This window comes from Panicum virgatum, chromosome 5N (genome assembly GCF_016808335.1).
Source record: "Panicum virgatum strain AP13 chromosome 5N, P.virgatum_v5, whole genome shotgun sequence".
Taxonomy (NCBI): domain Eukaryota; kingdom Viridiplantae; phylum Streptophyta; class Magnoliopsida; order Poales; family Poaceae; genus Panicum; species Panicum virgatum.
Window position 1 is genome coordinate 69,911,846 of NC_053149.1, and position 21,849 is coordinate 69,933,694.

The following is a 21,849-nucleotide window of genomic DNA, read 5'->3' on the forward strand; positions in this document are numbered from 1 at the left end:
GCTGTGCTGTTGGTAACTCGGTATTGCATTCTGATATTACTGTTCTATTGTACAGCCAGTTTCATTGCGATGCAGCAACATGGGTTATCCTATTGTGTTGATTTCGTGTGATTATCCAAGTGCGCCCATATTCTCAAGCGTGTACCCTATTGCCTTAACTTTTTCTCTCGCCTTTATCCTGGAAGAAAGAACATTGGTTTGGGAGGATGATCACAAGCTTTTGCAAAAGTGCTAATTGGCCTAATTCTCGTGCCTTTTTGTACTGCTTCCATCATCTCCTACGCCTTGCGTTCAAGGTATCTCTCTCAGTTCAGGAGATAAGCTCGACCCTTGTAGGGTGATGGTAAGGGTTTAAAGCAGCTTTGCCGGTACTTTGACGTAAAATCACCTTTTGATAGCATAAAACCAAAAGTTGCATGCTTTCAACCTTCTAGTAGCTCTGTTGTTCGCACCAATTGATACTAGCTGGTAGGAGATCAAACGCGCGTCCTCGCACAGTTTCAAGACAGACCACACTCAGTCACACGCACCAAATACTGTATACGTACAGTACTTTCCTTTTGAGACAAGAAAGGGGATACGGTATACGGCACTGCATACTTCTGAACTGCTCAGTGAAGTGGTTGGTAGTTCTGGCTCATCACTCATCAGGACTTAATCTGTCTGCAATTTCCAAGCACTATCAAACTATTAACTATATGCAACTACAGGGTTCTTCAGGAGCAGTGGTAGTGGTCTGATCAATCTTGGCGAACTCGAGCGTCTTCTTGCCCTCGAGCCTGCTGGTGACGTAGTGGCGGCTGTACTCGCCGTGGTTGAACCTCCGGTACCGGCACGGCACCTCGTCGGTGACGAACTCCGGCAGCGGGCCCAGCTCGACGTCGTAGGCCGGCGCGTAGAACGTCACCAGCGACAGCCGGTCCTGCTCGCTGTTGGTCACCGCCCGGTGCTCCACGCTCTTGTACCTGCCGTTCGTCAGAACCTGTGCACGCGCGCGTGTGCAGCGAGAGCTTGTTGGTCAGTCAGTCATGCCCGGCCAGATGCCCATGCGCAGCGTCAGAGACAGAAACCAAGGCAAATAATCTGTTTCACTTGCCTCGAGCGAGTCGCCAAGGTTGATGACGAGGGCGTGTGGGATGGGGTGGACGGGCACCCAGGCGCCGTCCTTGAGCACCTGCAGGCCGGCGCAGGACATGTCCTGCTGGAGCACGGTGACCGCGCTCCCGTCGGAGTGCGCGCTCAGCCCCAGCACCAGCTCCGGCCGCGGGCACGGCGGGTAGAAGTTCATCCGCACCGCCTGCACCGCCTCGCCGAACATGTCGCCGAACGTGCCCGGCGCCAGGCCCAGCGTCTCGGCGATGTGGGCGAGCAGCCGCCGGCACAGGCCCCTGATCTCCGCGGAGTACCTCTCCAGGGTCTCCTTGAACTTGGCCGGGGTCGTCGGCCAAAGCTTGGGCTGCCGGATGAAGGCGGGCTCCACGCCCAGAGCCAGCATGTTGCACCAGTCCAGCTTCTGATCCTCGGAGAAGACGAAGGCGTGGCCGTAGCCCTGGATGCCTCCCGGCGCCATGGGGTACTTCTCCTTCTCCTCCAGCGGCAGCATGAAGAACTCCCTCGTCAGCTCCTCCATCTCGTCCAGCAGCTCGTCCTCGATGCCATGGTTCACAACCTGCAAATGGTGCATATGATCAATCAACACCTGCATCACCTAGCTAGCTACGCTATCTTCTCCAAGCAGAAGCAGAGAATCGATTACCTGGAAGAAACCCCATTCCTCGCAGGCGAGCTTGAGCTTGTTCAGCTCGTCGTCGCGCGTGAGCTCGCCGACGTCGATCACCGGGATGTGCGCGAGAGCGCAGACGTTGTCGCCACCCGGACGGTCGTCCCCGCCCCTGATGTAGCGCTCCGGCACCGTCTCCAGGCCCGCCCGGTGCAGCTCCTGGACGTCATCAACCTGACCTATCTTGATCTCAGCCTCAGCCATAGGATATGCTACGACAAGATCTTCCTTGTAGATCAAGATGATCTTTGCATTGGTATCTTTGTAGGAGGTGGCTAATCATATATATAGGGGGACCAAGATTTGTTCGTAGCCGTCCAATTTTAGTGGCAAGTAGAATGATTTGTTGGTCCTGCTCCGATCATCAACTTGGTCACTAGCTTAGTGGAAGGAGAGAAGGTTGCGTTTGGGGCTGGCCCCATGCACCCGCCATCTGTGAACAGTGACCGATCACTTTTTCGACCAAGGCACTAGTGACCGATCACTTTGCCGCACTGTGCATACCATCATGGCACCATGGTGCAGCCAGTCCAGTGTTCTGGCACATGCATTCGATTCGAGCTCAGTGGTGGCAGCAATCCAATATACTGTTCGTGATATATGTCCATGAGACCAGGACGGCTTGTAATCTGATGATGAATGTTTGTTCAGAAACAAGAAACAAACCCAAGATTCAGAGAATTTGTGCTGGTGAAGTCACAGCCATAAGCAAAGCTTGACTGTTTGAGCAGACACAAGAGAGGCGACGAATAGCTCTCTGTCCCATTTGTGCTCTTCACTTTTTGTGCTCTAGAAATTTCCAAAGGCCAGAAAAAGGAGCAAATGCAGTGGATGTTCTCATAGCTAGCGGGTGGCAGTGCGCTTTAACTCTGAAGATTTGCTTCGCGATGGTCGTTGCTGCTAGTGCTCCATGATTTGTGACTTTTCTGACGCAAGACGAAACACTTTGGGTGGTTGGTCCGTCAGTTGTTTCTTTAATCCTACACTAGATTGGCAACCCTGGGGCTCAATTTCAAACCATCCTCCTGTGACCTGTAATATTATTTAAAACATCTTGGGATGATGATCAAGACTGTTATTGGTGGATCATGATTCATCTACCGCTTACTTGTTCGGGAACACAGTTATCATAGAATCATTTTTTGTCCTCTGTGCAATCCTTTGGGGGTGGTAGTTCTCTCCAGTAGCGTCGAATCAAGGACCAGGCTGGCTGAAGACGACCGCAAATGTCCCCTGTGCAGTGCATCACCCAGCCTCAGGCCCTAGTTTAATGGTGCAAATTGGTGACTAAGGTGCATCAGCAACTTTATTTACTTCAGATATTTGTGCTACTTTTATAAAATTGAATTTTATTTTAAAAATCTTTATATTTACTTATTTTTAAAGAGCGGACCGGTTCTGCAGTATTTTGACTTTTAGTCCATTTTAATCATTGACATGTGGGCCCATACAACGCTGTCCCCGTGGCTGCCTCGGACTCTTCTCCCTTCTGCACGCTACTCCCGGACGCCGCCTCCACCTGCTTCCCGGATGCCTGCGCCGCAATGCGGAGCCTTCGGCCTTCGGCCATCGGCCAGGCCCCTCCCCACCTCTTCTTCTCCCTTAGGGCCAGATTCGCGTGGAGGTCGATGCGGGGGCGAGCTCGGGTCGCCGCGGCTTGCCAGGGCGGAAGAGCTTGCGTGTGGGCGCTCTGCTGAACCCCGCCGGCGCCGGCGCCGGCCCGTCCTTGCTTGCTTGATTGATTCCGCCAATTAGCTTGCTTGCTTCCGCCGGGTGACTGACTTGCTTGCTTGAATCCGAATCAATTCCGCAAATTAGTTCCCTTGATTGATTAGCTGCTGGCCACCGCGAGCTTCGAGTGCGTCGCTGCTCTGGAGGTGAGTCGCTAGCCTTGAGAATCGTGGTTGGGCAGCACCACCTGCGGTGTTCCTGTGAATGCTGACTCTGCAGCTGCGGGTGCGTGGGCGCACGGCCAGCAGCTCGCGGCGCACGCAGCAGCCTTGGACGCGGCCGGCGGCGGCGGCTCGCGGGCGCGGATAGCAGGGACAAATAAGCGCGAGGCAGCAGCTGCTCGGAGGCGGACGGGCCGGGGATGAGTCGGAGGAAGGGGATGAGAAAAAAACAAAGAGTATGACAGGTGGGGCTGTAAAGCATGTAAGGGTTCTACTTAAATTTTTAGTTTGATCCAATTATTTTTTTAGTTTTGTCCGTTTATGTCACTAGTAGATAAGCCTCCGTCCATCTGTATGCAAGTCGGACTAGCCCTTTGTCGTTCACGTTGATTCCTACAAATTAACTTACGAACAATTATTTGTATCCGATACTTATATCAACTTCGTTCGTTGCAAGCGTATGAGCGCATTTATCTATCTCTATCTCTTCTCTACTAATTCTAAAGCAAGCAATAATTTTTTGGTTCATCAATCATACATCTAATGGGAACCCGAACAAATCAATTGGAATCTGAGAAACGAGAGTACTCTATCCTGCCTGTGATGAGTGAATTGTCAACCGTGCGGTGTGATCGTGCGCTTGGTCTTTGGATTGCAGGTACACGGGTGTCGAGTGTCGACGGGGAGCTGCCGTGGAGGTGCTGTGGCCGATGGACCGTGCGGTGGACGGTGGTGAAGGGCAGCCGGGACCGGAGCTCGGACCGGGCGGCATCTGTGGCGTCCACCCCTGGATCGAGGGCGCAAGCGGCGACGGAAGGCGGGTTTCTTGGTTTGCGCCACAAAACCAAGGAGGCGGACGGCGGTTGAAGACGCCAAGTCGTGGAGGTGACGGGCGTCGGTCTCGGGACTGACGGAGGCGACGGGCGTCGACGGCGTCTAGGGCTTCGCTACGGGCGAGGAGGTGACGGGCGTCGGGCGGCGTCTAGGGCCGTCAGAAGGCCGAGGCGGGAACGGCGTCTAGGGCCACGGCGTGGAGGCGGGAATCTTCCCGCGCGTGAGGTTTTGACGGGTTTCTTAAAACTAGCCACCTACCCGGGTTTCGCGGACCCCTCAAAACCGCGGACCTGATCTTCATCAAGATGACGGCATCGCGGAGAAGACTTCGTTTCGAAGAAAGAATCTCGGCCGTCGGATGAGATCGTGTACAGGGGGTGCTGCAGGCCAACCGGTCTGACCGGTCCTGGCACCGGTCTGACCGGTCCCGCGGGTATAAATACACCTTCACTTGTGTTAGGTCAATTGCGGCTTTTGTATTGCGTCCGTGAATTGTTCTATCTTCCAGGCCGCCGCCCCTGTGTTCCTCTCCCTCTGTTCCTCTCTTTAGAGTAGATTTTGTCCATGGATTGGTGACACCTTGTGTTGGATTTGATTGAGAAAGGAGGCCCTATCCTCCTTGTGCCCTCTGGGCTTTTTGAATCAATCCAATCTCCTCGTTTTGTGCCCTTGTGTGATGGATTTCGATTTCGTCTTTGGTGCACTTGATTGCGGGGATTCTACGAGCTCTTTGTTGTGATTCTCGTGCTTCTAATCCTGTCCCAAACCCTCTGGAATCACGAGCTCTTTTGAATTGGACTTATTGAGTTTTTGAGAAAACCCCAACCCTTCTTGATCTCCCCTCGAATTCTCGAGTTTCTTCGATCTTTAGGACGAGATCTCTTGGGGATATGTTCACGGAGTAGGGGAGAAGCTATCCCCCAAGTTTCATCGTTTTTCGTGGTCGTTTAGTTGAGATTATTCGTTTGAATCCAAGTTTTCGGGGGTTTTCTGGGTGCCACCGGTCAGACCGGTAGTCAAGACCGGTCAGACCGGTCTGCTAGTTTTTGAACAGTCGTGACCGGTCAAACCGGTCCAGTGAACCGGTCAGACCGGTCCAGGCAGATCAGTTCTGCAGCTTTCCCGATTCGCTTCCGATTTGCTTCGTGGTTTCGCTCGCTCGTTCGAGGCCTTTTGTGTTGGTTTAGCTTTTCCATAGCTATTCCAAACTCTGGTCAGAACGCTTGAGGGCTTGGGTGATTTTTGGGATATAGGCCGACGGTTCGAATTTCGAAGAAATTTTGATCGGCTCCCATTCACCCCCCTCTGGTCGCCGGCTTCGGTCCCTCAATTGGTATCAGAGCTAGGTTGAGGTTTTCAGTACCTTAACCGGTTCGAAAACCACTCGGCGACCATGGCGAGTCTTGGTAAGATCTCGGTGTTTTTCGGCGAGGATTATGCCTATTGGAAGGTTCGCATGAGAGCCTTCCTGCAGAGCATAGGAGCCGAGGTTTGTGAAATTACCATGAACCAGCTTTACGAGGTGCTGGCTGTTCGGACCACACCTCTTCAGTTGACCCAGCACGAGGCTAACGCCAAGGCCGTCAATGCCTTGTTCGCTTGCGTTTCTTGTGCGGAGTTCTCACACGTCCAGGGTTTTCAGGAAGCCCACAAAATTTGGATGTGCCTTGAGAACTACCATGAGGGTACACCTCAGGTGAAGGCCAGACTGTTCGAGACTCACCGGCGTGAGTACGAGAACTTCACACAGGAGCCGGGTGAGAGCATTGAATTGATGTTCAGTCGTTTTCAGTCGATTGTGAACAAAGTCAATACGAACAGATCTGCTGGTGCCCTTGAGTACACAGAGCACGAGAAGGCCCTCAAGTTGCTTTACGCACTTGATCGCTCTGTGTGAGATCTCAAGGTGAACACCATCATTGAGTCTGCTGGCTATAAGACTCTGACGGTGAACGAGCTTTTCAGCAAACTCAAGGCCACGGAGGTGGATAACCAGACACGAGCCAAGCTCAATGGTGCTCCTCCTTCCAAGAGCGTCGCTCTTGTGACTGGCCCAGGTGGTGGATCGAGCTCTAACGCTAACTCTACTCTTGGCTTTTCTTTTGCCTCTTTGCCTTCTGTTTCAGATGAGCAGCTGGAGACGCTGGGCGACGACGACTTGTGCCTCCTCATCAGCAAGTTCCAGCGCGTCTACCACAACAGGCAGAGGAAGAAGAACCCCGGGTGCTACAACTGCGGCGATCTGAACCACTTCATCGCCGATTGCGCCCAAGAAGTCCGGCGGTGGCCAGAACAACTCCTTCGACTACTACCGCCACCGCGACCGCGACGATGGAGGCTCTAACAAGGAGCGTCGGCGCCACAAGCACCGCAGTCGTGACCAGGGAGGACGCTTCGACAAGGAGTCGCTCAAGAAGCGCTTCCAGTACAAGGCCAAGAAGCGGGAGATGGCCTCCCTGGCGCAGCTCAGCGACCTCGACAAGAGCTCCGACACCGATCGCTCTTCTTCACCGACCTCCGACGACGACGACAATAAGAAGAAGAAGCGGGACAAGGAAGCCACCGGCTTCATCGGCCTTTGCTTGGCGGCCGGTCGGCGCAAGAGCTTCTGCACCATGGCGGGCGAAGCCGATGGTGCTCGTGCGTTTTCGGGTGGACATGCTACACCGACGCACTCCGGCTCTTCTCCTGGATCCGAGAGCGATTCAGAGGTAAACTCCACGATCGACCTGCTTGATACAGAGGTTAGGGAGTTGTACGCCGCTCTCGACAACCAGAAGAGGCTGCTTAAGGAAGCAGCTAGATAGCGTAGAAAGCTTGGGGCTGAGCTGGTTTGTGCTAGGGAGAAATCTAGTGAGGATGGGTGCGCTGGCTACATATCTCACATGAATGATCTTGTTGCTCTCCGTGCCAAGCATGATGAGAACGTCGCGAACTTAGATGTTGCTAAGACTTCACTTTCTGACGTGTCTCACGAGCTAGCCAAGGCCAAGCATGAGCTTGAACTTGTCAAGGACGCTCCCATTGTTAGTGATGTGCTTGAATGCGATGAGTGTCCTATCTTCAAGTCTGATCTAGCTTCTTTGCAGTCCAAGTTTGCTACTGTTGTTTGTGAACTAGAGGAGCTTAGATCTAGGCCTGCTTTGCTTGACGCTTGTAAGCTTTGTCCCATGCTTAGGTCGGAGCTAGAGGAGAAGAACACTTTTATCAAGTCTTTTGGAAAGACTAGGGTCATAGAGTCTAGCCCACCTATTGACTGCTCTGTGTTGCCCTGGTTTGATCTCTGATTTGGATAATCTTGCGGCAGAGAAAGCCAACTTGGAGAATGAGAACACATACCTTAGGGCGATTCTGAGTTGGGTTTCGAGCAGTGAGCCGCAGTTGGGCATGATGATTAAGCAGTTCAAGCGTGGTGATGGGTTTGGGGTCGGTTACACATACACGAAGTCAGACTTTGACAGGTTGTATGGTAAGATTGGCAAGGCTACTGGAAACACTGCTAGCACGAGCACGCAGCCTTCGCTTGTTGACCCCGCGGATGGTGTGCTTAAACAACCACCGAAAGCACCTCCGCAGAAGCAGGTTTGGGTTCCAAAGCCCAATGCGCTGAGGAATCCCCTCGACACGCTCCCTGCTGCCACAGCCCAGGTTGCCCAGAAGAAGAGGGCTGCTCCTCCCCGTCCGCAGGCTAGGCCTCCACCTCCCAAGCGTGAGGTGAGGTACCACTGCGAGTTCTGTGACAGGGAAGGTCACCTGGAGGAGTTTTGCTTCAGGAGGAAGCGGGCTGTGAGGAGAGAGCAGGAGAGACGGAACACGCACATGTACTCTGCTCGGGTGCATGGTCCTTCTCGGTGTGGTGGTAGGCAAGATGCTAGGGCGCGCCGTGTAGGTGGAGGTCAGGGAGATGGTGGTGGTTACCGTGCTCCAGTGGGTGGTCGCTTCGCCGGCCGTGCTCCTGGTCGTTTTCAGTACGGCTATGGACCACGGGACTGAGGCTTTGGAGGAGGTTTTGAGGCTCCACACTTTCCTCGCGGTGGTGTTCGTCAGTCACGCGGTAGACGGGATGGGGATATGCTTTGTCTGGTTTTGCTAACCCTTCTATAGAGCAAATGGCTCGACACTGGTTTGCTTCTCACTTTGCTAACCCCAGTGTTGAGACATTTGCTCACCCTTTGTCTCACTACTGATGTGCAGGTCGGAGGCTTGGAGAACAGGTGGATCATGGACTCCGGTTGTTCGCGCCACATGACCGGGAATGACAAATGGTTCTCCAGCCTCACCCCAATGCGCTCAAAGGAGTACATTGTGTTCGGGGATAATGGAAGAGGAAAGGTACGTGGACTTGGCGCTGTTCGAGTTTCTGATCGCTTTACCCTGAGAGAAGTTGTTTTGATTTCGAATCTTGGCTTTAATTTGCTCTCTGTTTCGCAACTTCTTGATGAGGGGTTTGAGGTTCGCTTCAAGGAGGGTTGCTCCCGTGTTTTGGATTCCAGGGGAGATTTGGTTTGCCGGATTACACCTCGCGATCGGGTTTTCTTGGTTGACTTCTCTAGAACCCCTTTTGGCCCTTCTCATTGCTTGATGGCTGGTCCTTCTGATCTGTGGAAGTGGCATAGGAGACTTGGACATTTGAGCTTTGACTTGTTGTCGAGACTGAGCTCACTTGGCCTGATCCGAGGATTGCCCAAATTAAAGTTTGAAAAGGACCTTTGTTTGCCATCCGTGTCGCCACGGGAAGATGATTGCTACTTCACATCCACCTGTTAATCAGGTGATGACCACTCACCCTGGTGAATTGTTACACATGGACACAGTTGGTCCTTCTAGGGTGATGTCTGTTGGTGGGAAGTGGTACGTTCTTGTGACCGTGGACGACTTTTCTCGCTATTTTTTGGTCTTTTTCATGAGAACTAAGGATGAGGCTTTTGAGTTTGTTCGAGACTTGATCTTGAGATTGAAAAACGAGCTACCCCAGGCCATGCGAGCGATTCGCAGTGATAATGGCACAGAATTCAAAAACGCTCGTTTTGACGCTTTTTGCAGTGATCAAGGGCTCGAACACCAGTATTCTTCTCCCTACACTCCACAGCAGAATGGAGTTGTAGAGCGGAAGAATCGGACGCTAGTTGAGATGGCGAGGACGATGCTCGATGAGCATAGGACTCCTCGCAAATACTGGGCTGAGGCAGTTAACACTGCTTGTTACGTATCCAACCGCATTTTCTTGCGTGCTTTCATGCACAGGACTTCTTATGAGTTGCGGTTTGGACGCCAGCCCCGTGTTGATCATCTCAGAGTTTTCGGTTGCTGGTGCTTTGTGCTGAAAGATGGAAATCTTGATAAGTTTGAGTCTCGCTCGTCTGACGATATTTTTCTCGGTTATGCTTCTCACTCTAGAGCGTACCGTGTGCTGATTATTGATACTAACATCGTCAGAGAGACTTGTGAAGTCACATTCGACGAGACTGCACCATGCAATTCTTCTGTCTTTGAAGTTGCAGGAGATGATGAGCTCGGCACCTCCATCTTTGAAGATGAGGAGGAAGAAGCTGCAGATGGCGAGGCTGAGGCTACCACGCGTGTTGTGGATCCAGCCGTCTCTGCCACGAGCTCGGACGATGATGACGACCCGATCCGACTACGTCTACTTCCCAGGGGCTGATCGAGGAGGTGACTTAGGCTTCACCAGCTGCACCTGAGGAGGCACCAGCTTTTGTTGAGGAGGATGCGACTTCGACACGGGAAGCACCGTGACACATTCAGCGTCGCCATCCACCTCAACAGATGCTAGGTGATCTCAACGAGCGAGTCACCAGGTCCAAGGTAACAAGTATTGCTGGCTTTGCTCATTCAGCGTTTATTGCCTCTTTTGAGCCCAAAGATATTGGACACGCTCTTTCTAATTCTAATTGGGTCAATGCCATGCATGAGCAACTTGAAAATTTTGAAAGAAACCAAGTTTGGGTCTTAGTCGAGCCTCCACCTGCTTGTAATCCCATCGAAACGAAGTGAGTTTTCAAAAACAAGCAGGGTGAGGATGGGTTGGTTGTTCGAAACAAGGCTCATCTTGTTGCCCAGGGGTTTTGTCAAAAAGAGGGTATTGATTTTGAGGAAACTTTTGCCCCTGTTGCTCGTTTGGAAGCTATTCGAATTTTTTCTTGCATTTGCTGCTTCCAAGGGTTTTAAGGTTTTCCAAATGGATGTTAAATCTGCCTTCTTGAATGGTTTTATCGAAGAAGAGGTTTATGTGAAGCAACCCTCTGGTTTCGAAAATTCCAAGTTTCCAAACCGTGTTTATAAACTTCAGAAAGCTCTTTACGGTTTGAAACAGACACCTAGAGCTTGGTATGATAGATTGAAAACCTTTTTGCTGGCTCAGGGCTTTAAAATGGGATGTGTTGATAAAACTTTGTTCCTCATGCGATCTGTCACGGATTTTCTTTTAGTTCAGATATACGTGGGTGATATTATCTTTGGTGGCTCTTCTCACGCTCTTGTCTCCAAATTTTCTAAGCAGATTTCCAGGGAGTTCGAGATGAGCATGATGGGTGAGCTGCAGTTCTTCCTCGGGCTGCAGATCAAGCAAACTCCTCAGGGCACTTTTGTCCATCAAGCCAAGTACACTAGAGGCTTGCTGCGGAAGTTCACATGAGTGACTTATCTCCTCAGCCGACTCCGATCAGTACATCTTCGGCGCTTGATGAGGACTTGGACGGCGAGGTGGTGGACCAGAAGGAGTACAGGAGCATGATCGGCTCTCTCCTGTACCTGACGGCGACGCGACCGGGCATCCAGTTCGGCGTCTGCCTCTGCGCGCGGTATCAGGCTTCGCCGCGCACCTCCCACAGGCAGGTGGTGAAACGCATCTTCAGGTATCTGAAATTCACCCCTGAATTTGGTCTTTGGTATTCTGTGGATTCTTCTCTGGTTTTGGTGGGCTTTTCTGATGCCGATTTCGGTGGGTGTTGGTTGGATCGCAAGTCGACATCCGGCACTTGTCAATTTTTCGGTACATCTTTGGTGGCTTGGTCCTCTCGCAAGCAGGCTAGCGTAGTGCTTTCTTTCACAGAAGCTGAATATGTTGCCGCTGCTAGCTGCTGCTCCCAGATACTTTGGATGAAACAAACCTTGCAAGATTATGGATTGAGTTTTGGTAGGGTTCCCATCTTTGTAGACAACATGTCCGCTATTAGCATTGCAAAGAACCCAGTCCTATACTCCAGAACCAAACACATAGATATACGATTCCATTTCCTGCGAGATAACCATGAGAGAGGACACATAGACTTGATCCATTTCCCTTCAGAGAGGCAAACCACAGATATCCTAACCAAACCACTAGAGCATGACACCTTTGGTCGCTTGCGAGGGGAGCTTGGGGTTTGTTACCCCTTTTGATCGCTGACTTTTCTTTGGTTAGCTTTGCAGGTCTTGTTTTGCTCTTCTTTTTGTTTTCTAGGTTTGGTAGTTGCATTGTGCATATGCATTGTACATGTTTGCATTTTGCATTGTCTCACTTGCACTAGCATTCTTGTATACATTGCTATGATCTTCTAGTGCCTGCTAGTGTGAGTTGATAAACTTGATCATGTATAGCTTGCTCCACTGTGTATATGACATCATCTGAGTTAAGCTATTTTGATTTGAAAATCTGAAAACATGATCACCCTGTCTTGGCTACTAGCATGTTAGGGCGTGTTGATATGTTTTGCTATCTTATTCATGCTAGTGTAGCTTTTTGTTCAGCAATTCATACTTGAAATGATCTAAATCTGATAAAATTGCTTGAACTGTTCTTGAAATGGATTGAAAAGATCCAGGTGGGATTGCTTGTCGCACTGATCGAGCTTTCGGGACGGCTCACTTTGCACTTGTGAGAACCCGGACAAGGCTGTGCATGACTGAAATGAGTGCTTTAAGCTTCTGATTGTCTTTGACATAGGCTTGGCCTCGTTGCTAAGTAAAGCATGACAATCTTTCAACCCCTGGCATTAAGAATTGATTGCTATAAATTTATTTGAAAAATGGATGTTGGCAACTTGTTTAGGCTGCTTTGGATCACCTTGTATGAGTATGATTAGCACTGCTTTCTATTCCCTACTTGTTAGTGCTAGATCATGGGTGATGCTTTTATTTCTCCTAAAACTGAACTTGCCTAGCTCTAGACTGATTTGATATACCCAGTTGAGCTAGATGCAGGTCTTGTTTATGGATGCACACGTGCTTGTGACTAGATGTTGCTCATATCCTTGTATCCCTGAATGCTTTCACTTACACCTCCTGCATTGCATTCATTACATAGCATCTGTTCAGGGGGAGTCTCAGCTTCAGGGGGAGCTTTAGGTCTTTTTAGGCTTGATGTGTGCATGTGCCAACAAGGGGGAGAATTCTTTTGGAGAAGTGATCGAACAAGGGGGAGACTTGTTTGATTTTTGAAAAACTTTTTGTGCACTGGGCTTTGAGAGTGCATCATTTTGGGTGAGTTGCACTTGTGAGAGGGAAAAACTTTGCTTGGGGAGTTTCTGCTTTGCTTTTGGCTCCTGGTTTCCTCGTTTTCCCTCTGCTTCTTGCATGACTACGTCGAGCGTTACCTCTGTCTTTGAGGAGTCTTGTTTTGGCTTTTGATCGATTGCGTCGAGCCGTTGCGCTTGTCTTAGGGGATCGATCTTTGCTTGAGTAAGTGACTGTTTCTGCCTTTCTGAGCTTTGTGTCACTTGCTTGAGTTTTTCACTTTCTTGCTTCTCATTTTATCACTTCTCTGCTTTCACGTGGTGTGTTGACAATGCACTCATCAAGGGGGAGATTGAGGAACGAGAGTACTCTATCCTGCCTGTGATGAGTGAATTGTCAACCGTGCGGTGTGATCGTGCGCTTGGTCTTTGGATTGCAGGTACACGGGCGTCGAGTGTCGACGGGGAGCTGCCGTGGAGGTGCTGTGGCCGATGGACCGTGCGGTGGACGGCGGTGAAGGGCAGCCGGGACCGGAGCTCGGACCCGGCAGCATCTGTGGCATCCACCCCTGGATCGAGGGCGCAAGCGGCGACGGAAGGCGGGTTTCTTGGTTTGCACCACAAAACCAAAGAGGCGGACAGCGGTTGAAGACGCCAAGTCATGGAGGTGACGGGCGTCGGTCTCGGGACTGACGGAGGCGACGGGCGTCGACGGCATCTAGGGCTTCGCTACGGGCGAGGAGGTGACGGGCGTCGGGCGGCGTCTAGGGCCGTCAGAAGGCCGAGGCGGGAACGGCGTCTAGGGCCACGGCGTGGAGGCGGGAATCTTCCGGCGCGTGAGGTTTTGGCGGTTTTCTTAAAACCGGCCACCTACCCGGGTTTCGCGGACCCCTCAAAACCGCGGACCTGATCTTCATCAAGATGGCGGCATCACGGAGAAGACTTCGTTTCGAAGAAAAAGCCTCGGTCGTCGGATGAGATCGTGTACATGGGGTGCTGCAAGCCAACCGGTCTGACCGGTCCCTGGCACCGGTCTGACCGGTCTAACCAACCGGTCTGACCTGTCCAGCGTACCGGTCTGACCGGTCCCGCGGGTATAAATATCCCTTCACTTGTGTTAGGTCAATTGCGGCTTTTGTATTGCGTCCGTGAATTGTTCTATTGTAGCGAAAATGGCCTCTCATGCCATATTTCAATATAATGTTTTGGCGATTGATGACACACGCAACACTTGAACTAATGTGTTTGCTTAGATGATATACTCAGGCTTTTAGGTTCAAGTGATGACAAAGAGAAGAGAGGCGAAGCTAGGCCCGAAGGGCCGCCCCTACGGGGGTTCCGCCCAAGTTTCATCGTTTTTCGTGGTCTTTTAGTTGAGATTCTTTGTTTGAAACCAAGTTTTCGGGGGTTTTCTGGGTGCCACCGGTCAGACCGGTAGTTAAGACCGGTCAGACCGGTCTGCTAGTTTTTGAACAGCCGTGACCGGTCAGACCGGTCCAGTGAACCGGTCAGACCGGTCCAGGCAGATCAGTTCTGCAGCTTTCCCGATTCGCTTCCGATTTGCTTCGTGGTTTCGCTCGCTCGTTCGAGGCCTTTTGTGTTGGTTTAGCTTTTCCATAGCTATTCCAAACTCTGGTCAGAACGCTTGAGGGCTTGGGTGATTTTTGAGATATAGGCCGACGGTTCAAATTTCGAAGAAATTTTGATCGGCTCCCATTCACCCCCCCTCTGGTCGCCGGCTTCGGTCCCTCAGAATCTTAATTGGGATCCGAAAAAATCAATCTGAATCCCAATCGAAACCTAGACAATCAATATTTCATGCGTCACAGAGTGAAAGAGCAAAAAGTTGATGGTCTCTTATAAACCTAGGTAAAATTTAAATTACCCGTAGCAACGCACGGGTACTATGCTAGTTAGTATAAATATTTGAAATAAAAAGGGTTGAAGGTGCACATAAAAAACACCAATTTACACCCTTAAATGTGCTCATAATCCTTATTGCCACGCGATGTGCAACTTTTCTGATGCAAGAGGAAGCACTTTTGGGTGTTCCATATTGGTCAGTGAATCAGTGGCGGAGCCAGACCTGAGAATCAGGGGGCCTAGCCTTGATAATTGAGGTGCTAAATTAATAAAAAGTATCAAAATTTACTATTCATCTAATGGAGTTTTTGCATGAAAGAGAAGGAGGCATGGCCCACTTTTGTCTACACTTAGCTCCGCCAGTGCAGTGAGTTGTGTATGGAATCTAAGTACGAGGATCGGGGTTCAGTATAAAACATCCCGAGATGACTAATGCGTCCATTTAGATTTGATTGTGTCTTGGAAAAAAATCAGAGGGGCAGCTAATTCATGAACTAGCAATCATCGCACTATAAAAATATAAAAATAGGATAGGTTCGATCCATGGTCATTGGGAACTCTTAAAAGAATCTACTAAATTCATCTAGTTGTTCATCTAGTTTGTAAAGACACTCATTCAATCTTGTAGCTTGCATCCGGGTGGTTTCCAGAGAGGCAGAGATAAAGATGGCAACGGGTAAAATCCGCGCGGATATCAACTTCATAAATCCGTACCCGCGTGCTAAAATCCGCGCCCGCGCCCGCGCCCGCAACCCGCAACGGGTAGAAAATGATACCCGTACCCGCTATCCGCGGATACCCGCATACCTGCGGGTACGCCCGCATACCCGCAAGTTTTAGAAAATCAAGCACACAAGCACATTTTAATAGCATGTAAATATTAATATGCACCTCTATATCTCAATATTAATAAATTATAATCTAATAATCAACACGTCAACACCATTTATTTGAGGAAACAAATAAATTTTAACAAATAATGAACTAGTCTCATACATAATACATCACAAGAGTCATTATTTGCGGGTTTGCGGATTCGGTTATTAATTTTTCAAACCCATTTGAAGATATCCGTTGGGTTTAGAGTTGTATCCGCGCCCGTACCCGCGGACACAAACTCAAACCCGTATCCGCGCCCGTCGGATTTGGTATCCACGGGTACACGGATATTTCGTATCCGTTGCCATCCCTAGGCAGAGACGATTTCTTTATGGGCCTTACATGACACTAAGCTCTTTCATCGTGTTATATATCTTCCTGTAGCTGTTACGCCCAATAAGCCCAATTTAACCTACATTCTGGGCTCTGTTCGGTGAGAGTCAACGGGATCGGGCCCTATCATCTAGCATGCGCTGATCTGGGCAGTCGCGAGCAATTTGTGTTTGTATTCCCATTTCTATTCTCTATTTGCCGGCTTCAAGACTGACGCGCGCTTTTAAACACTAAATGAGGGAGACCCATCTATGTAATTTAGCTCTAAATATTTATGTACAGTAGCAAATTATTATTTATTTAGTGGAGATTGCGTTGAGCCAGAAAGATATGGCTCTCTTTGGTCTCCACTAATCTCCGCCAGTGTCTTTGAATTTGATATAAAAAAAATCCCTTTGAACAAACATGTCCATCTCCAACTCCAAGCATTGCGCCAGGAATGTGGAGAAAGCGACCCCTACTTTCGAGCTCGTTCCGCGACATGGAATTGTATAGCAGGAGGAACAGGGATGCGTGCATCGCAGAGCAGATTTTTTTTTTCTTTTTTCTTTTTTATTTATACTCCTTTTTTTTTTTGAGATTTGCTTCCGACGCGACGCGCTCCGTCGCTTCATCGTCGTCGGCTGCCGCCCACTTGTCCGCAACAAACAAAAGCCAACCCGTGCGGTGGATCATCATCTCTCTCTCTCCACCCGATATGTCTTTTTAGCGAAAACGCCCCTGATAAAAGCGTGAAAATATTATCAACCGCGCGCGAGGGTAAAAAAAGAGGCAGATCTTGAATAGAAAATGAGGGTATAATTGCACAATGTAATATAATAATAAATAAATGGGGATCAATCATGCCAGCGCCCCTCCGCCCCTGCCTACCCTGCGTGACGTAACCTAGCCGCGCCGCGCCTCCTCCGGTCGGACGCCTCGCGCCGCCGATCGAATCCATGGACGCCGAGGCTGGCGTCGTCGGCGCCGACCAGCTGCCGGTAGGGGACGCCTCTCATTGCCCGTGATTCCGCTCTTCCTCTTAGCTCTATCGTTTGCCTGTCGCTGGTGCTGGCTGGGCTGGGCGTGAATCGGACGGAGCCCATCCGGTGTCTGGGTTGCGATTGGGATTGCTTGTGGGGTGAGATTTAGTGCCGGATCCTCACCGGGATCAGGGATCACGCGCCGTCTCGGAATCTCTCTCTGTTTTTTCTCCGGTTCATTTTCCCCGGGGTTCGAATCTGAAGGCTAGTTTCGACACTTGTTATATTTCCTCCGCCGCAAATTTGGTTTGGGCATTTCGGTTCTGTTGCGGTGACACGATGGATTGGAGCGGGAACGTCGCCAGCTTTCACGATTTGGATCGCTCATGTTAAGTAGATGACCCTATTTATCACCACCTTAGGTGAACAATTCTTTTAGCTCAGTCATTTTCTCTGTTCATTTCCCGGTTACATGAGTAGTGAATGTTTCGATGCTATAGAGCACTGCTTTTGAATGTATGTAGCATTATTCTGCTCCGCTGCAGAATTTAGTTTCTAATTGTAGCTGTTCTGCCATGCATTTTCAGCGGAGGCAGTACTACATGAATTTATTACTATTAGCTTACCAGAGCTTTGGTGTTGTTTATGGGGACCTCAGCACATCACCTCTCTACGTTTATAAAAGTACATTCTCTGGAAAGCTCCGTCAATACCAAGATGAGGAGACAGTGTTCGGTGTGCTTTTCCTCATCTTTTGGACGTTCACTCTTATTCCTTTGCTGAAGTATGTCACTATTGTCTTGAGTGCTGATGATAATGGCGAAGGTATGTATAGATCTCTTGTTAAACAACCTCTCTATCTTTTTATGTCCGGAATAACTTTATTGTAATTCAACAAAAGTATATGTTATAGTTGATCATCCTGATGAATCTTATAACATATTTATCCTTTAATCTATCTTCTGAAACAAGGCCTATTTCAGCACTTTTATCTTTGGTCACTTGAGGGCAAACAGATAATTAGCTGCTTACACTTTTGTAGGTGGACCATTTGCATTGTATTCGCTTCTTTGCAGGCATGTAAAACTTAGCTTGCTTCCAAATCAACAAGCAGCTGATGAGGAACTATCGACATACTACAGAAATGGGTTTGCTCCTCGCAATGGATCTGCACCTTGGCTAAGAAGGTTTCTAGACAAGCACAAAAAAATGCGAACCGTGCTTCTTCTCATAGTTCTATGTGGCGCTAGCATGGTGATTGGTGATGGTATCCTTACCCCAGCAATCTCAGGTGGATACTTACTACCACAATAATCTATTTGATTGCCACTCATGTAGGCAAAACTGCAATCATCAACCTTTTCTGTGTATTTATCGTGCTTCATTCTGCTTGTTCTTTTCTTGCAGTTCTGTCATCTATGTCTGGATTGCAAGTTCGAGCTACTGGTTTAGAGCATCGTAAGGACACATCATCTCTGTGAATTCTTAACCCATTGCCGTAAAAAAAACTAAAACACACAGTGTTGGTGTGGGAGTACTAGCGGTTGCAAATTTACAGTAATATATGAATTACCTTGATAAATTGAGTAAATTTTAAAGACCTACACTTATGTTCTCGAATTATCACAAAACTACAATTTTAGAACTCTAATCATAGAACTGTACATGTTTTGCACGTATTATCATAGAATATGATTGGATGAACTAAAAGTCACATACCGTTTTCCCCTCTACCTCTGTCATTGCATATACTGAGATTCTGTCATGCTTTTCTGAAACACCAATTTACTTCAGAAATGGATCATATTGTGCCTCACATGCATTTTTTTTTGCTTTCCAGGTTCTGTAGTTCTCCTTTCGTGCATTTTATTGGTTGGTCTATTTGCCTTGCAACACCGAGGTACTCAGAAGGTTGCATTCTTATTTGCACCAATTGTCATCATCTGGCTGTTTTCCATTGGTGGAATTGGTTTATACAACATACTTCATTGGAACCCAAATATATATCAAGCTCTCTCTCCGTACTATATGGTTAAGTTCTTTAGGAAGACAGGTAAAGATGGCTGGATTGCTTTAGGAGGGATTCTTCTTTCAATGACAGGTTAGTTACTACCAACCGTACAGTGGTCAGTGGGGGTGATGTATCATGTTTGTCTTTAATGCTTCTTGTAACCCATATTCATTTAAGATTTAAACACCAGCTCTATTTTCCATTTTTCAGGCAGTGAAGCAATGTTTGCTGACCTTGGTCACTTTACAAGTGCCTCTGTCAGGGTAAGTTGAATTAGCATGATCCACTGCTCATTAGTCTTTCCACCTGGGAAATATACACTCTTTTTGGATATATCCTTCCTGTTCTGTAATTTTGTTTGGTGGTTGTGCTGCGTGGTGAAGCAGACATGAAAAATAGCTCAGATATAATATATATGCTTCATTGTAGAAACAGCAGCAAATTTAATGTACAGAACAAAATATATGTGAAACAAATCTATTCTACATGCTCATTTGAAATGGATATAACCTGCATATTTGCAGCATATCAGAAACCCAAAAGAAGTCTAGCCTAGTTAATTGGGAATTCCTTTACTATTTTAATTGTCTGTCTTGTTTGTACTTACAAGGCTACAGCTTATGTTTTGTTGAACTATGCTCCTCTTCTGAAGAAAAATCATGTTTAAGTCTACAATTGTTTCTCATTTGCCTCAGGTGGCTTTTGTTACTGTCATATATCCATGTCTTATACTACAATATATGGGTCATGCTGCATTTCTATCCAAGAACACTTTCCACATGACGACAGGTTTTTATGACACTATCCCAGGTTTGCATCTCTTCCCCCCACCCCACCCCACCTGTTTCCTTTACTTTTTCCTGACAGTGTAATTTAAGTTTGGAATGTCATGCAGAACCTGTGTTTTGGCCTGTATTCGTGGTGGCCACACTCGCTGCAGTTGTTGGTAGCCAAGCTGTAATTTCAGCAACGTTCTCCATTGTGAAACAGTGCCATGCTTTGGGATGTTTCCCACGAGTGAAGGTTGTCCACACATCGAGGTGGATCTATGGACAGATATATATCCCAGAAATAAATTGGATCCTTATGGTGCTTTGCGTAGCTGTTACGGTTGCATTCCGTGACACTACTCTTATCGGCAATGCCTATGGTGAGCTTTTCATTGATTTGCAAGCTTCAAGATCTTCCTTATCTGTAGTTTTTTTTTATATAAAAACATTTTCCCAACATTCTCATGCACTGGGAGTATAAGCACTGCAATTTTCTATGTTTCCAGGTATTGCATGCATGGCTGTTATGCTTGTCACTACATTCTTGATGGCATTGATTGTCATCTTTGTTTGGCAAAGGAACATAATATTTGCTCTAATTTTTCTGGCTTTCTTTGGATCCATTGAAGCTGTATATCTTTCGTCGTCTCTCATGAAGGTTCCTCAGGGAGGATGGGTGCCTCTTGTGCTTGCTTTCATATTCATGTCTGTCATGTACATCTGGCACTATGGGTTAAGGAGGAAATACCAATTTGACCTACAGAACAAAGTATCAATGAGATCGATCCTGTCTCTGGGTCCAAGCCTTGGCATAGTTCGGGTTCCTGGTATTGGATTGATTTATACAGAGTTGGTGACTGGTATTCCCTCCATCTTCTCACATTTTGTCACTAATCTCCCTGCCTTCCATGAAGTCCTAGTCTTTCTTTGCGTGAAGTCAGTACCAGTGCCATATGTTTCACCAGATGAGCGATACCTTGTGGGTAGGATTGGACCTAAAGAGTATCGGATGTACCGTTGCATTGTTAGATATGGTTACAAAGATGTGCAGAGAGATGATGACAATTTTGAGAACATGTTAGTTATGAGTATAGCAAAGTTCATTTTGATGGAAGCTGAGGATGCTTCTTCTTCAGCAAGTTATGATATTGCTAATGAAGGAAGGATGGCAGTCATAACAACCACTGATGATGCTGGCAGTCCATTGGCCATAAGAGATTTCAGTGGCCTAGCTGACTCCTTGACTACAAGGAGCAGCAAATCAGAGAGCCTTCGCAGTCTGCAGTCCTCGTACGAGCAAGAATACCCAAGTGTAAGCCGACGGCGCCGTGTGCGCTTTGAGGTTCCAGAGGATGATGATATGGGTCAGCAAGTGAAAGATGAGCTCATGGCACTTGTGGAAGCGAAACATGCTGGGGTGGCATACATCATGGGCCATTCTTATATCAAAGCTAGGAGGAGTTCGAGTTTCCTGAAGAAGTTTGCTATTGATGTTGGCTACTCTTTCCTCCGGAAGAACTGCAGAGGTCCATCGGTCACACTGCACATTCCGCACATTAGCCTGATAGAAGTGGGCATGATATACTATGTTTAGCCGTATGCCCATTGCCAAGTTCATGTGGATACCTGGTTGCTATGAAGCATGGTGAGTCTGTGCTTGATTTAAATTATCTCAAGTTTTATAGTTAGATGGTTTTCATTTGTTCGAATGCACCAGTAGGTAAGGTATCTCGTGGAAAATAACGTGCAGGGAATAGGGAGTATGATTTAAACTTCTATAATCTCCCCTATGAAACTGTTTCGGTTTCTTTTCAGTGCTACCTGCAGCTTTGTTCTGGAGTTAAAAGGCTCGTGGAGAAGAGATGATGCATCCTAAGGTGCTTCTGGTTTCAGCTTGTAGAGATGACTTTCCTTGTTAATATTATTTTTAGCCTAAATAAACAATCAGAACGGGGCGAGTTACGCTAAGTTTTCCGTTTGGTGTATTTACATGCATGCTCTGTAATTTTTCTGAGAGCTATGTAATGGAAATATGCATTATCTTGTTCTTACAGTCAGCTTTCTCCTATAGTTGC

The 21,849-nt window shown here is 48.3% G+C and overlaps 2 protein-coding genes across 2 annotated transcripts; one reads left to right on the forward strand and one right to left on the reverse strand.

Annotated features, from left to right (window-relative positions):
• Positions 1 to 523: 523 nt before the first annotated feature.
• Positions 524 to 2,137, reverse strand: LOC120673931 (protein SRG1-like). The gene is made up of 3 exons (XM_039954978.1): positions 1,757 to 2,137; positions 1,097 to 1,669; positions 524 to 982 (listed from the first exon to the last, which is right to left on the reverse strand). Exons 1-3 carry the CDS (start codon positions 1,982 to 1,984, stop codon positions 695 to 697), a joined length of 1,089 nt encoding a protein of 362 aa, XP_039810912.1. The 5' UTR covers positions 1,985 to 2,137; the 3' UTR covers positions 524 to 694.
• A 14,690-nt stretch (positions 2,138 to 16,827) lies between these two features.
• Positions 16,828 to 21,844, forward strand: LOC120672862 (probable potassium transporter 2). Its single transcript, XM_039953465.1, has 10 exons — positions 16,828 to 17,011; positions 17,581 to 17,818; positions 18,036 to 18,284; positions 18,401 to 18,451; positions 18,834 to 19,094; positions 19,215 to 19,267; positions 19,700 to 19,814; positions 19,900 to 20,154; positions 20,281 to 21,419; positions 21,590 to 21,844. The coding sequence occupies exons 1-9, from the start codon at positions 16,970 to 16,972 to the stop codon at positions 21,366 to 21,368; spliced, it is 2,352 nt and encodes a 783-aa protein (XP_039809399.1). The 5' UTR covers positions 16,828 to 16,969; the 3' UTR covers positions 21,369 to 21,419; positions 21,590 to 21,844.
• The last annotated feature ends 5 nt before the right edge of the window (positions 21,845 to 21,849 follow it).

What these genes read in the sequence shown, in the direction of transcription:
- LOC120673931 (XM_039954978.1), bottom strand. Translation starts at nt 1,984, where the DNA reads ATGGCTGAGGCTGAGATCAAGATAGGTCAGGTTGATGACGTCCAGGAG. An exon ending in AGGAATGGGGTTTCTTCCAG is followed by an intron (nt 1,670 to 1,756) that starts GTAATCGATTCT and finishes CACCATTTGCAG; the next exon opens with GTTGTGAACCATGGCATCGA. An exon ending in ACCTTGGCGACTCGCTCGAG is followed by an intron (nt 983 to 1,096) that starts GCAAGTGAAACA and finishes GCGCGTGCACAG; the next exon opens with GTTCTGACGAACGGCAGGTA.
- LOC120672862 (XM_039953465.1), top strand. Translation starts at nt 16,970, where the DNA reads ATGGACGCCGAGGCTGGCGTCGTCGGCGCCGACCAGCTGCCG. An exon ending in TCGGCGCCGACCAGCTGCCG is followed by an intron (nt 17,012 to 17,580) that starts GTAGGGGACGCC and finishes ATGCATTTTCAG; the next exon opens with CGGAGGCAGTACTACATGAA. An exon ending in GATTCTTCTTTCAATGACAG is followed by an intron (nt 19,095 to 19,214) that starts GTTAGTTACTAC and finishes TCCATTTTTCAG; the next exon opens with GCAGTGAAGCAATGTTTGCT.